Genomic DNA, 13,261 nt, shown 5'->3' with positions numbered 1-13,261 from the left:
CTAGCTGTACTGATGTCTTGTATTTAATAAATAGTATAGAACACCTTCTGCAGTTATTCTTCAATAACAAATAACATTACAAGTACTATCATGCTATTACTGCAATACTGTATCTTTTCTTCCTCTAGTTCCGGGTCATAAACCTCCTTTACCAACGTATCAAATGCTCAGATCTGCTCCATCACCAAACCTGTTGGCTGGGATAAACGATATCAAAACAGATGAGAATAAACGATATCAAAACAAATGAAAATAGCCAGATGTGATGGTGCTTCATCCAGGAACTCGTCCATGCCCACATAAACTGACTTGTCATCGTGTCTTTCAAACTCTAGGTTCGTTACGATTAGAGGTTCTCTATTATGTTGATCCACTCCCATCAGAAAAGGGATTGCCATTTCCCTCATGATGCAGGAGGCACTGAGCGATGGTTCACCTCCATTTCCCTCTATAGAATAAGGCCAGGTCGCCTATTCATTTTGTCTTGGTAGGTAAAAGGAGATATGGCCAACTCAATACGGGGTGGGAGTCCCCACGTCCCACTGGGGTTATATGGAACGTTGAGAAGGACCAGTTGTCAACCAAACTACTTTCCCATATTAGCCGTTCCTCCATAGGAATCAATAGAAACATGAAAGGGAAGTAATCTAACCAATCCATACTAATGGTCTAAATCCAGAACCCCATCTTGATTGGTTGCTAGAAACACTGCTATACACCCTGATATTATGATTTATAATTGTTTGATAACAATAATAATAATAACAATAATAATAATAAAAATAAGCAAAAAAAACCTTGGGTTTATGCGATTTTGAAACTAATTATTTACTTTTTACCCATTTTGAGCTAAATCCATGAAATGACATCACTCGATTGTACAGGTATGATAAATCGCAAATCAGTCAGGATTTAAAAAAAAAAAAAGCAAGATTACGATTGTGAGGGTCCAGAATGTGTATATACATCATATACTAACATGTTTTAAAGTAAATAAAGTCGTAATCAATACATGTATTATGGTACAAAATGTGTGTATTTCGGTTTTTGAGTGTATTTTGGTGCTTCTAGTAATGCTGTCGCTGGCTGACTTGGAATGTGGCTGATTCAACCACATGAAATATTAAAATGAAAACAATGAAACACAAATACCTGACTTATTTTAGTAGTTATTACTGTTTTCACAAACATAGTAAGAGAATGTAAAAGGTTGATTTTCAGATTTTAAATTTACATCAGATAGTTAAAAGCAAATTTCTAGCCCAAATCAGAACAAAATAGATATGAGCCACCACATTAGGACTTGTTAAATACAAAATAACTTTCCAATGTTTCAATCAAATGAAATATAAAAGTCAGCTTCTTAAAATCAGGACAGTATCGATACTATCAAACAGTAGTGCCTACAGATTAACCGATGTATTTCTCATGCAAATTGTGCTTTCTTTGTATCTACAGATAAATTGTATAAGGAATTGTTGATCAGTAAAACAATATTACAAAGTACTTTGCTGCCATGATTAAATCTGTATCTAATGTTATCAATGAATTGTCTTTTGAGTAAAATCTCGAACCAGCAGGCCTACTTATTGTAATTGTAACCTTTGGAATTATTTAAAGCACATATTAAATCCATGCAATATTTATTTCTGAATACATAGTTTTATAGTAATACATATAAAAACACTTTCATGTAACCAATGATCGCCAAGTCATTTCAAATGAGCAATACATTTTGAGTTCTGGAATGTTATTAAATTAAGTAGGTTGGCAAATGACAGCAATGGTCGAACAGATTTGGCCAATTCATGGCCAGATGATCACACTATTAGTTTTTGCAGTTAAATTAAGGATCAAACCAATAAATGATGATAATTTAAGTAATGATGGTAATGAAGGTAAACATAGGATACCAACATAAACAGACGAGGAAGTGCCTGGGTTGCTTTACGGTACAGTGGAAGTCCTACGCCGAAAATGGATCTCCATCAGTCAGCTATTGAAGTTTCATGCCAGAATTTATCGACCATCTTATTTTCTTCTTGGTTATATTTTATGTACATAAAATTATTTTAAATAATAATATGCTTCTTTTCATCTTTGTGCTTGTACAGCATACATTATATACTTTCAATAATAACTGCATATGGTTAAATAAAAAGATCAGCTAATGAAAATCACTGTGCACTTTGTTTTAGTGCACAAGCTTGCTGTGCGTGTGATTTGGATTTTTAACGTAGCTTTAACAATTCTTCAGTCATATCGCTACAATGTCTACAGTGTAGCAGTTTATAGTGATGTCAAGCACTGGGGCATCATGCCGCAGACATGTAGCATGATGTCCCACCCAGTCACATTATCCTGACACCAGGCCGACCAGTCCTTACACTAACCTCTTAATGCTGAGCGCCAAGTGAGGTAGCTGTTAGTATCATTTTTGTAAGTCTCTGGTATGACTCAGCCGGGGATTGACTTCCCGCATCGGAGGTGGATGCTCTAACCACTTGGCCACTGGAGCGGTCTGTTCAAGATTTGTTTTAGTGCACAAGGCTTATTTTGTATACAGAAATATTCAACATAATCTTTTTTTTACTTTTAAAAAATTCATTATGATAATCAAACCAGTACATGTTGCAGGAAAAAATAACTAATATATAATCATATAGAAATCAGTCTACATAAATGGAAATCAGTCTACATGGATGAAACCATATCACCGGCGTCAATTTTTTTGTTGTGTTAGTGATTTGCAGAATATTAAATACAAGCTTCATCTAGTCATATCAGTACAATAGACAGTATAAAGACAAACTCCACACAAGTCTAATAAAAGAAACAAAAGAGATAAACCTAAGCAGACCTATGTTCAGACATAAATATTGTGTGTGTGTGATTTGGATTTTTTAAATGTAGCTTTAACAATTTTTCAGTCATACTGCTACAATGTCTGCAGTGTGGTCGTTTATAGTGATGTCTAGCACCGAGGCATCATGCTGCAGACATGTAGCATGATGTCCCACCCAGTCACATTATCCTGACACCAGGCCGACTAGTCCTAACACTAACCTCTTAATGCTGAGTGCCAAGCAAGGCAGGTGTTAGTACCATTTTTGTAAGTCTTTGGTATGACTCGGCTGGGGATCAAACTCACAACCTCTCACATCCAAGGCAGACACTCTAACCAAAAATATTGTAAAGCACTGACAAACTCGGACCAATATATATAATGTTACTGTATGGACCAAGTTTTCACATTTGTTTCCAGTAATTTGCATTAATTAATAGTCTTAATATGAATTCAGAGAAAACAAAATAATGTGCTTTAAACAGACTTTTTAAGATATATTTCATATTTTAACAGAGAAAACTGCCATTTTCATTACAAAAATAAATAAAATTAGTGCATGACCTGTTTTTATACTTGTTTTTTTGGTCAGTGTTCGTAATTTTATTAGCCATCAATAAAAAAAAAATATTTAAATTTGCACAAAGTTGAATACATTTAAAAAATATTTCGCCATTTAACTGTGGATGCAAGTGTGTGTGATTTAGATTTTTAATGTAGCTTTAAAAAATTTCCAGTCATATCGCTAAGTTGTCTGCAGCGTGACAGTTTTTTTTTGAAGTGATGTCTAGCACTGGGGCATCATGCTGCAGACATGTAGCATGATGTCCCACCCAGTCACATTATCCTGACACCAGGCTGACCAGTCCTAACAATAAACTCAATGTTGAGCACTAAGCGAGGCAGCTTTTAGTACCATTTTTAGTAGTCTTTGGTATGACTCTGCTGGGGGGGTCGAATCCACGGCTACCACATCTGGGGCGAACACTCTAACCACTAGGCCACTGGAGCGGTGCAGATCCAAGATAAAGTCTCTTGTTATTTCATTATTTATAACAACCCCATCATCATGTGTACTATCAGGGTTTTGTTGCCTTAAATACATATTTGAACTGCTCAATGTACTTGAAAATAATGAGAAATGTTTAAAACAAATCTAAATCTCACATTTAAATCCAGGATAAAACATATTTCACATGGTCCGAATCAACCAGAAATCTGGGCCAAATCAGCCCGTTACCCCCTCTTAAGGGCAGCACCCAATGGTCAATGACCCCCGACCACAAAATTCTGATCAGCACCAATCATACCCAGTGACCGTCACCTTTGCATCCAGTGTTCACTGCCCAGTGCCAGACACTATGCACATTCACTTGATGTATTTCTTAATAAGCAGTATCCAATGCCCAGTTACCAGTGACACACCTTTGATGACTCTCATTCAAGACAATACCCGATACCCACTACCGGACCCTCAGTAACATTTACTTGATGCACTACCTGCTGACTTGTGTCTGGTCAAGAGACAATGACTGGTCAGATGATATAGTCCTTATTGGGAAGTCTCAGTTTGGGGAACTAAATTCTGCTGAGTAAGATCTTGTGTTAAATGAAAGTCTATATGACTGCACTTCCCTTGCATTAGAAAGGTGGGACTTGATAATAGTTACTTGCATCTTTCTACCAAGTGTCACTGATCCCCCTAGCACAAATGGGTGACTTCCATACCACTCCTTTATGGGAACATGCGACTTTCCTAAATCTGGTGGAGCAATTTACCCCTTCTGGGAATGGGAGGGATGAGGCACGGGGGTTCCTCAAGACAATGAGAGAAATGCAAGTTGCTTCTTCCTGGCCTTGGCATGGCAACTTTCTCCCAAGTCCCATACCTCATTAGGCCAAAGACAGAAAACTGGAAACCCATCCATAGATATATTTGCAGTTCACACTAAGCAGATGGCTGGCTGTGTCACAGTCTTTTTTGACTTCATTTACCCACATCTTCAGGTATTTAAGAATGCCAAAAGGAGATACAAGAAATAATACAACAAATGGAGAAGAAAAAAAATTGGGTAGAAAATACTTTACAATGGTTACAAACAGAACTCAAAACTCTCATATTTGATTAAATGGGACACATAAATAGAAATAAACAGGTGATAAAATAAATACAACACGATATAATTGATAGCAGAAATGCCAAAAAACAACTGTTGGATGTAGAGTAAGGTATAAGACTAGGATCATGTTTATTTTTTTAATTCAAAATTCATTAATTGAAGGGAATAATTTCTTTGGACTGGGGACTAGGCACCTCAATAACAGCAGGTTATGTATTATAAAGATGATTTAGTGACCATGTAATTTGGTTGATCGTTTTCAATAGCAATTTTAATTTTTTTTGAGCTAAACCATATGAAGAAAATGTCATTAAGAGCCATTCACCTTTAGGAGCAGTGATAACATTTTCGAGATGACCACCCATATTGGATCTTTGATGTAATTTCCTTTTTGAGAAAACTAAATCTCACAAAAAATCTTTTAAGAAAACACGATGTTGATATAACCATCTATTTTCAAGTGCACCCCCTCCCTCATCCAACACTGAATAGGAAACAAATTAACATATCCAAGGGAAGTTATCATTATAGTTAGATGGTTAAAATTATGCCCTGGAAATGTTTAAAATGCACGACTTTCAGGTGATTTTATTTCTAGGCCTGAACCAGGGGTTCAATCCCCAGACAATACTAAATGTACATTTCTGGATCCAAACTGGTCTGAGGGGCAACATATTCATTTAGAAATACTTGACAGTGCCATTTTCATTTATGACCAAAAAGACTTAAGTAGTCTTTTAGTAACAATGCTGATGCTGATAGGACCATTTATTAGGGAACAGTAGCGATAACAAAAGTTTGAAATCCAGCCATTTTGGCTGTATTAAGGATATAATTTTCATCTTGAACCAAGAAGAAAAAGGAATGAATGTGTATAACAAAAATTCATGATCATCCTTGCAGTAGTTTTGGAGAATTTGCAATATGAAACTTCAACATGTACTGGATGATGGACAACCTATGATTTAAACTGGTTTGTGAGCAGTAGAGCTAACAATATAGAGATGGTTGTAAGGCCTGTAATACAGAATAACTTTGATTTCATCAAGATATTGTTTTGTATTACTACTACATGACATGATATCAGCATTAGCCATGTCCTTGACTGAAACCTTTGTTTAAATGGCTACCAGTTTTGAAAATGTTTACTGCCAGTAATCAAAACTGAACATTCATGTGTAAATGTGGTAGACTTAGCAATAAATATGTGGATGGTTTGATTTATTTCCTTTACCTTTTAAAACTGTAACTTGCCCGTTTCAAGGGTCCATAGGACTCATGAAGAACTAAACTGTCTTGCCTATCTTCCAACAACCAAAATTTGTTTATCAAAATAAAACATCTTTTTTATTTGTTAGATGAATTTAGAGGGAGTAATATCTTTAAATGTGTGAACTAACACTAATTTCACTTAATCTAACAAATGATAACATGAAAATAAAATGACATCTGCTTTCTTATTTATTCTATTTTAAACACCATAAAACTACTTATTACAACAAAAGAAAAGTAAAACATGAATCCTACAATCAAGACAAAAACATTGGCCAAAAGACCAGTGACCAATTACAATCTGGACAGGAATCCATTCACATAAGGGTACAGGTGTACATGAATCCATACACAAGGGTGCATGTGTGCAGCCCTGAAAATGAAGTCATCATCCCAGTGAAAATTATGTTCTGTAAAATGTATCACTAAATATTAAACAAACCTGAATAAAAGGCAAGTACGAGTTTCCAATACAATGAAAGAACAAAAAAGGGCAAACTAGAAATTTCATGGTATATTAAACCAGCTGAATAAATTACTATTCTTATTTATAAATTACAAAAGCATATAATAATTTCATCAGCTACAACTAAAGAAGTTATAAATTTAAATGTTTGAAAAATGTATACATAACTGTACATATAAGCATCATCTTGCACACTATAAAAAAAAAAAAGGAGACAAGAACACTTCATGTCCAGCATACCAACTTTACACTTGTATATTGTACTTGTGATGTCCTGAAGTATGATTATACAGCCTGATGCTGATACCACCTTTTACTTTAATGCTAAATGTCAACCTTTAATTATTTTTTTTTGGATGTTCAACATTAGTGACAAGATCAATTACACAAACATATTTGATAGAATTTCAGATAGGTCAGATCTGGAAGTTCCCCACGTTTGACATTTTAAACCTCATTATACCCATCAATGTGCTAAAAAAAAAAAAAATCGGTAAACTTCTTGGTAGTCAGATATGCCAACTTCTACTGATGTGAAATAAGATTTCAAACTTTAATTTTTTGGAATAATGAACAATTTGCTTACACAAATATAGCCCCATCTCTCTTGTAAACTTACACCCACCCAATGACAGAGAGGAATCTCTAACCAAAGAAAAAGTGCGTAATTTCTGACCAGTCAATATTCAATTGGTTTTGCGTGATATTGGTATTCTTTCCACAAAAGAATTAGTCAGATATTAGATGCACTTCTGGGATCATGATATACGAGTGATCAAGTAGTTGTTTGCCTCATTACATCTGACCTAAAAATCAAAATTAACAGAAGTGGTAATAATGGCACAATTTAAAGACAGAAATGATTCTGACAAAACCACATTGGTAGGCATCTCTGGATAGTGAATCTTATTTTACTGATTGTATTGTATTTGAGACCTTCACATAAGAACCATATGGAACACCTTACAATATTTGTCAATCAAATGAATCCATTTAATAGTTCATACGAATTGTTGACAAAATTTACAGATATCAGTACTACATGAAGGAGTCCCACCAAAATGAAAATGTTAAATATAGTGAATAACATCATCTAAGTAAATAGCAATGATCAGTGGACAAAACAGATTGTTGCCTTCGAGTGCAATGGCCAATTAGGGGGAATAACAATCTTGGATCTGCAGGCATTATTGGTGGTTTCAATACTGCAAATGTTTTAAATATGATGCATCAGCAGAGATCTCAACTCTCCTGATGCAAGAATGTTATACCGATTCTAAAACCTTGGAAAAATTTGTCATAAAAGTCCAATTAAACTTATTTCATTGTGGCTGTACATCAAAAAGGTCAAACTTTAAAAGTTTCCAACAGTATATAGTGGATCTTACTGCTGCAAATTTACATGCTTGACTGATCAAAACGTATGTTGCATTCCCTATGTTAGGATTTGTTTTCTATAGGAACCCTTATCAAATGTTTATTCTCTTTCAAGACTCGTGTCATTGATTATATCTGAAACAAAAATGTTCATTTACCAGTAGTTGACTTAACATTAGGATCAATAAGCACTATCAAACCTTGGCAATTTAAAATCTAGAGGAACAACTGTCTCAAGAATGAATCAGCCCAAAAATCACTGAAGGTAATAATAAAGATAATTCTTTTGTATAAAGTCTGCATTTATAATGATAAATGTAATTAAGTACACATGCAACTAACCATACAATAATGAAATAGGTTAACTGAGAAAAAGTTTTCATTTTAATCAAAGAGATTATAAGAAAAATTATTTCCTTCAAAAAACAACTTTAACACTGGAGAAAAGAAAATTCATTTCAAAGTAAATTTTATAAACAGTACTATCACAGAATTACAAAAAGAGCTGTTTACAACAATCTTAGTGAAAACAAAATCCATTTCTGTCGCTATTAGAAAGGAAGATAATTTGTTTTCTAAAAGTGCCAATGTATTAGGAAGAAACATGACCAAAAAGTTTTAATGGATAGTACTATTGGCAAAGAATCTATTGCTGTGTTCATGTCTACAGGTAGATATTGGAAGAATTAAACAATAACAATCCCAATACTTTACTTGGTCACAATGCTTATGGCCGAATCCACTGACATAAGCAAAAACAATATGAGGTATATGGCCCATTATATGACCTAATTCATCCAGTGCAGAGGTTAAAACCTACATGTAAGTTATGATTACTTTGACACAGATGTGCATAAAAAACTTTCATACTATGGAGTTTAAATGTATACACACAAAGTGGATCATAAAACAATATCCCTGATGATGTGCCTTTGATAGAAATAATATGAACCATGCTATCTACTGGTTGAAAGATGGATACAAAAATATATATTACCCTCTGAGATCGTAAAATGTTAGGCTTCTTTCTAATATTTCTCTGGTCTTACATGTATAATATCATGAATACACGAACACCACCTTATTTTCTAGCATTTCTGGCAGTTCTCTAGATTTCATGTTCTTCAATTCTGCACAATATTCTGTAGAGTATGCAATGATACGTTATAAAATATTACTTGGTGTTGTAGAGCTGGAAAAGGATATGCATGTGCTGAAGACTTTATCCTCAGTTCTACATACATACAAACACCCACACAATGGCATCTAAACCATCCAAACCTGATGCACTATATTAAAATACTGTATTAAGAAGGTACACAATGTCTCAAACTTGATATCCACATTCCACACAAACCAGTCCAAAAACTACACTATACTTATGTTTTAGCATTAAGTTGTCAATACTGTAAATTTGTTAAGCTGCACAGCATACACTAAAAAGATTTGTTACGGCTTCATAATGAGTGATTTTGGGGTTTCCTGAAAGACTTCTTTGAGCTGGCTGTAAATCTGCTATATTTTTTTTCCATATCCTGAAAGACAAAAGAAAATGACAATAATGAGTAAACTTGACATATAAAATAAGCACCACTAGACTTGTGAGCAGGAGCTTACAAGACATCCCTATTTCTGTGTTACAAGCCAGTATCTTTCAGGCAGTTTTCTATCAACCATATGACAACTTAATTCAAGTGCAAGACACATCCTTGATGCAAGTTTAATGGCAATATGTGCATACATATTGCAATAGGACCACAGAAAAGAATATATAAAATGTTTTCAAAAAATGCTATAAAATAGGCCACAGTGAATTTGATCTGCTGCAAGACGCCTTAATTTCTGATGCACCTATAGTGCAAGCTAGGTAGCTATAGATGAAATGTAAAGAATTAACACCTTGAATGAAATATTCAACTATTGTTCAATTAATTCCAGAAGTATGTTATAACAAACCAATTGGGACATCTGATACCTCATCTTGTATGAAACCCCAGTGTATATTTGGGTGGCACAAAGTGCAAAATAACAAAAACAGCCTGGACAGGACATTTAGAGCAGTTCAAATCAATCCTGCAATCAGGTCAATGGGAAATGGTCCAGAATGACAACTTATTCATCTCAAGATGTACCATGATGTATTTTTGGAGGACACAGTACAATTATAAAAATGGAAGCAGAACACAGGCACTATTTTTAAGCAATCGTATTAAACCATGGGAAGTTTTTGGTCAGTAAAATTCAGTTACTGGTGACATACACCGCTCCCTCGATAACTCGCACCCGGATAACTCGCGATCCCGCTTATAACGCGGTGTCCGTCTTGGCTCCCGATTTTTTCCAGAGAAAATGTATTTAAAATATCTTTAAAATATGCTGAACATGAAAAAATTACGATAAGAATTGATAAATTAAACCTTGATACATTGCTCGTTTTATCATCGAAAAAAGTGATTAATGCCCGTAAAAATATGATCCATATTTTGAAATTTGCAAGTTCTAAAGATGAATTAATTTAAGAGATCTCGAAAACGCTTAATTACGCGTATTTGGACGCCAATTTTTGATCTGGGAGGCAGAAAATCATTGAGGCGGGAGTCCTCCGTACGCATGTAATAGGTGCGCGGGAAAATTCAAAGATTTGCCGGTCCTGTTTCAGCCACCTGCTTTGTGGAAAAATGTGTTGATCAGTTAACTGTGCTGATATTTACAATGGCAGAATTCAGTGACTGAAAGACTCTTTGATGTACTGTTGCCATTTTATAAGAGTACATTAAAAAAAAAAGAACATGATGCAACAGCTAGGCGGCTAGTTCAAAGGCTTTGACTAGCGGCTGAGTGAGAAAATGTACTGACATTTAGTGATTGAATTCACAGGCAGAAAGACCCAGTTTTGAAATCCTAGCGAGACCTCTGTTTAAAGATATCATATATTATGTAAGTTTTTATGATAAACAGTTGTCAGTATACTGTAAATAAACAGTCTGGTGAAATAGCGATCAATGAAAACTTCTGGTAAATGCTAACAGGTGGCAACAGAAAATGAAATAAACACCAATTAAACATCTTCCTGTGTGAAAGTCACCTTCTAATCCTTTAATTCCGTTTCAGTGTAAACATTATAATCACAACATATTCTGTTCATTGAAAACATGAAAAGAGTCAATCGACCGTCACATCGAAACCCGTGAGTACTTCTGTGAGAACCTAATTACATGTACATGCCGGCTTTGTTTTGGTCAACAACTTGGAGAAGTGTTTGTTGCATTAAAAAAAAATCGATTACAAGAGACCTGGGGTGCTGGATTAAGGGTCTTGGAGCTGCCTTTGACGTAAAGCAAAACAGTAACAGAGACAACGACGATGATAGTGACTTCGAATGTTTCAGTGAAACTGATGTCATTAATGCCGAGGCTGTTTGGGAGAAATTCGTACAGACTCATGGTCCTGAGATGGGCGTTTCTCTTATGAAGGAGTCGATTTGTGCTGACAATGACTGCCCCACAGCCGAATACGTCAGATGAAACTATAATTATTTCTATAGCGTACAAATTTGCAGCAGAAGACGATTCTAACTGGAGTAACACAAGTGCTGAAAGTGATGCAGACGCAGATTTTGCACCCCCCCACCCCTCTGCACAGGAAGCAATCAAATATTTTGATATTGCCATAAGGTGGCTGGAGACCCAAAATGTTGACTACGTAAAGCTCATGCAGTTGAGAAATGTGAGGGATTTTGCTCGGCGGCAGAGAAACCAAGGAGTAACACACACACACAAAAAATAACTGATTTTTTCAAAAAGTGAATTGATATTTGTCAAGCGTGGCACAAACGGCAAGTATTAACTTGTTCTAATTTACGTTGTTTTAAATTTGTAGGCCAATTAAATATGTTAGTACTGATTAATCCTTGTTTTGTTTTTTTTTGTTTTCCATTTTACTTCTGTCACATTCAAAAATATTTATCTATCTATCGTTCGATCGACAGTTTCTTGAAAAGAGTCGATCTTTTGTATATAAAAAAACGTCTAATTTGGATCAAAGAATAAAACTAGAATGTATCCAATTCAACATAAAAATTAGTGACGCAGTACACAATGTGTGAAGTGGTACACATGTTAAGCGAACGGAAACCACGTGGAATAATGTTTTCTCAATATACTGTAATTTATCCTGAAATTAATGTTGTCCTATGAGGAAATAATAAAATACACCGTTATGAAGAGATATTTATCAACATTTAATCTCAGAACGATTATAAAGTGATTATTCAACAGTATAATCTGTCTAACCCCCCCCCCACTTATTTCTCCGTTATGTTGTCAATCACTTTATTGGTTTTGGCTTATTTTATAGGTCCCTCGATAACTCGCGCCTCACTTATAGTGCGGTCGATGTTTCTGGACCCTGATGTGCGCGAGTTATCGAGGGAGTGGTGTATATTCATTCACATGTCACTATATAGTTAAATAGATGTTTTCATTAAGTCACATTTTAGTGTACATAGGATTGAATTCCCTTGCAAGCCACGACTTCAAATGAGGAAGCAGCTTAACATGAATAAACATGCATTATCTCTTTTATGAATGCTTTCTTAGATGCACTGTTTAGAACCGACAACTTTTAGGCTATCAGTAATTCTGATATTGTCTTGTTATCTTCATCAAACAAATGTAGATAAGTATATCTTTAGTTTTACTGAAGTATACATTATTTCTTCATTTCATCCCTGTTAAACTTTAAGATTATCGTTTCTTATTTAGTTGAGATTAATGGCATTGTCCGACTAATTCAAAAGATATGGAAAACGTCCAAACAGTAACATTAAAATGCATTTACTTTAATTTTTTCTTTTAAGTATGGGTATAACTTGTATGACAGTTTCTAAAACTTTTGATATAAAAAACTGGAACAAGTTTCCAGCCACACTGCCCATGTAACGAAAGAATGTGTAGTAATTATTCATCCTTTATAAAGTTTAAAATTTATTGTTTACTTTTTAGACTTGGACTAAATAAATCTTGATTGTTAATGGTAAAGATCAAAGAAAGGATTGGTCTATTCATGCACTGGGACTGTGTTGATACAGAACTTACACAATTAGACATGAAAGCTGGTATGCCTCAGGTAATAAGAAGAAACAGTGGTCTGGTGTGAGTCCCAGTCAGTAGCTTAAGGCAT

General features: G+C 34.8%; 1 protein-coding gene across 2 annotated transcripts in view; it reads right to left on the bottom strand.

The window, feature by feature from the left end:
* Positions 1–6,408: 6,408 nt before the first annotated feature.
* LOC149807170 (ATPase family AAA domain-containing protein 2-like) overlaps positions 6,409–13,261 on the bottom strand; it is a 155,313-nt gene continuing 148,460 nt past the window's right edge. For both annotated transcript variants that reach the window (XM_089963046.1, XM_089963053.1), the window contains exon 25: positions 6,409–9,615. In XM_089963046.1, the coding sequence (XP_089819172.1) occupies positions 9,538–9,615 (78 nt within the window). In that variant the 3' untranslated portion in view covers positions 6,409–9,537. The remainder of the gene's footprint in view (positions 9,616–13,261) is intronic.

The sequence above is a fragment of the Sinohyriopsis cumingii genome, chromosome 1 (genome assembly GCF_028554795.1).
Source record: "Sinohyriopsis cumingii isolate HCF-2022 chromosome 1, ASM2855479v2, whole genome shotgun sequence".
Lineage (NCBI taxonomy): Eukaryota > Metazoa > Mollusca > Bivalvia > Unionida > Unionidae > Sinohyriopsis > Sinohyriopsis cumingii.
This window is presented reverse-complemented; position numbering and strand designations above follow the sequence as displayed.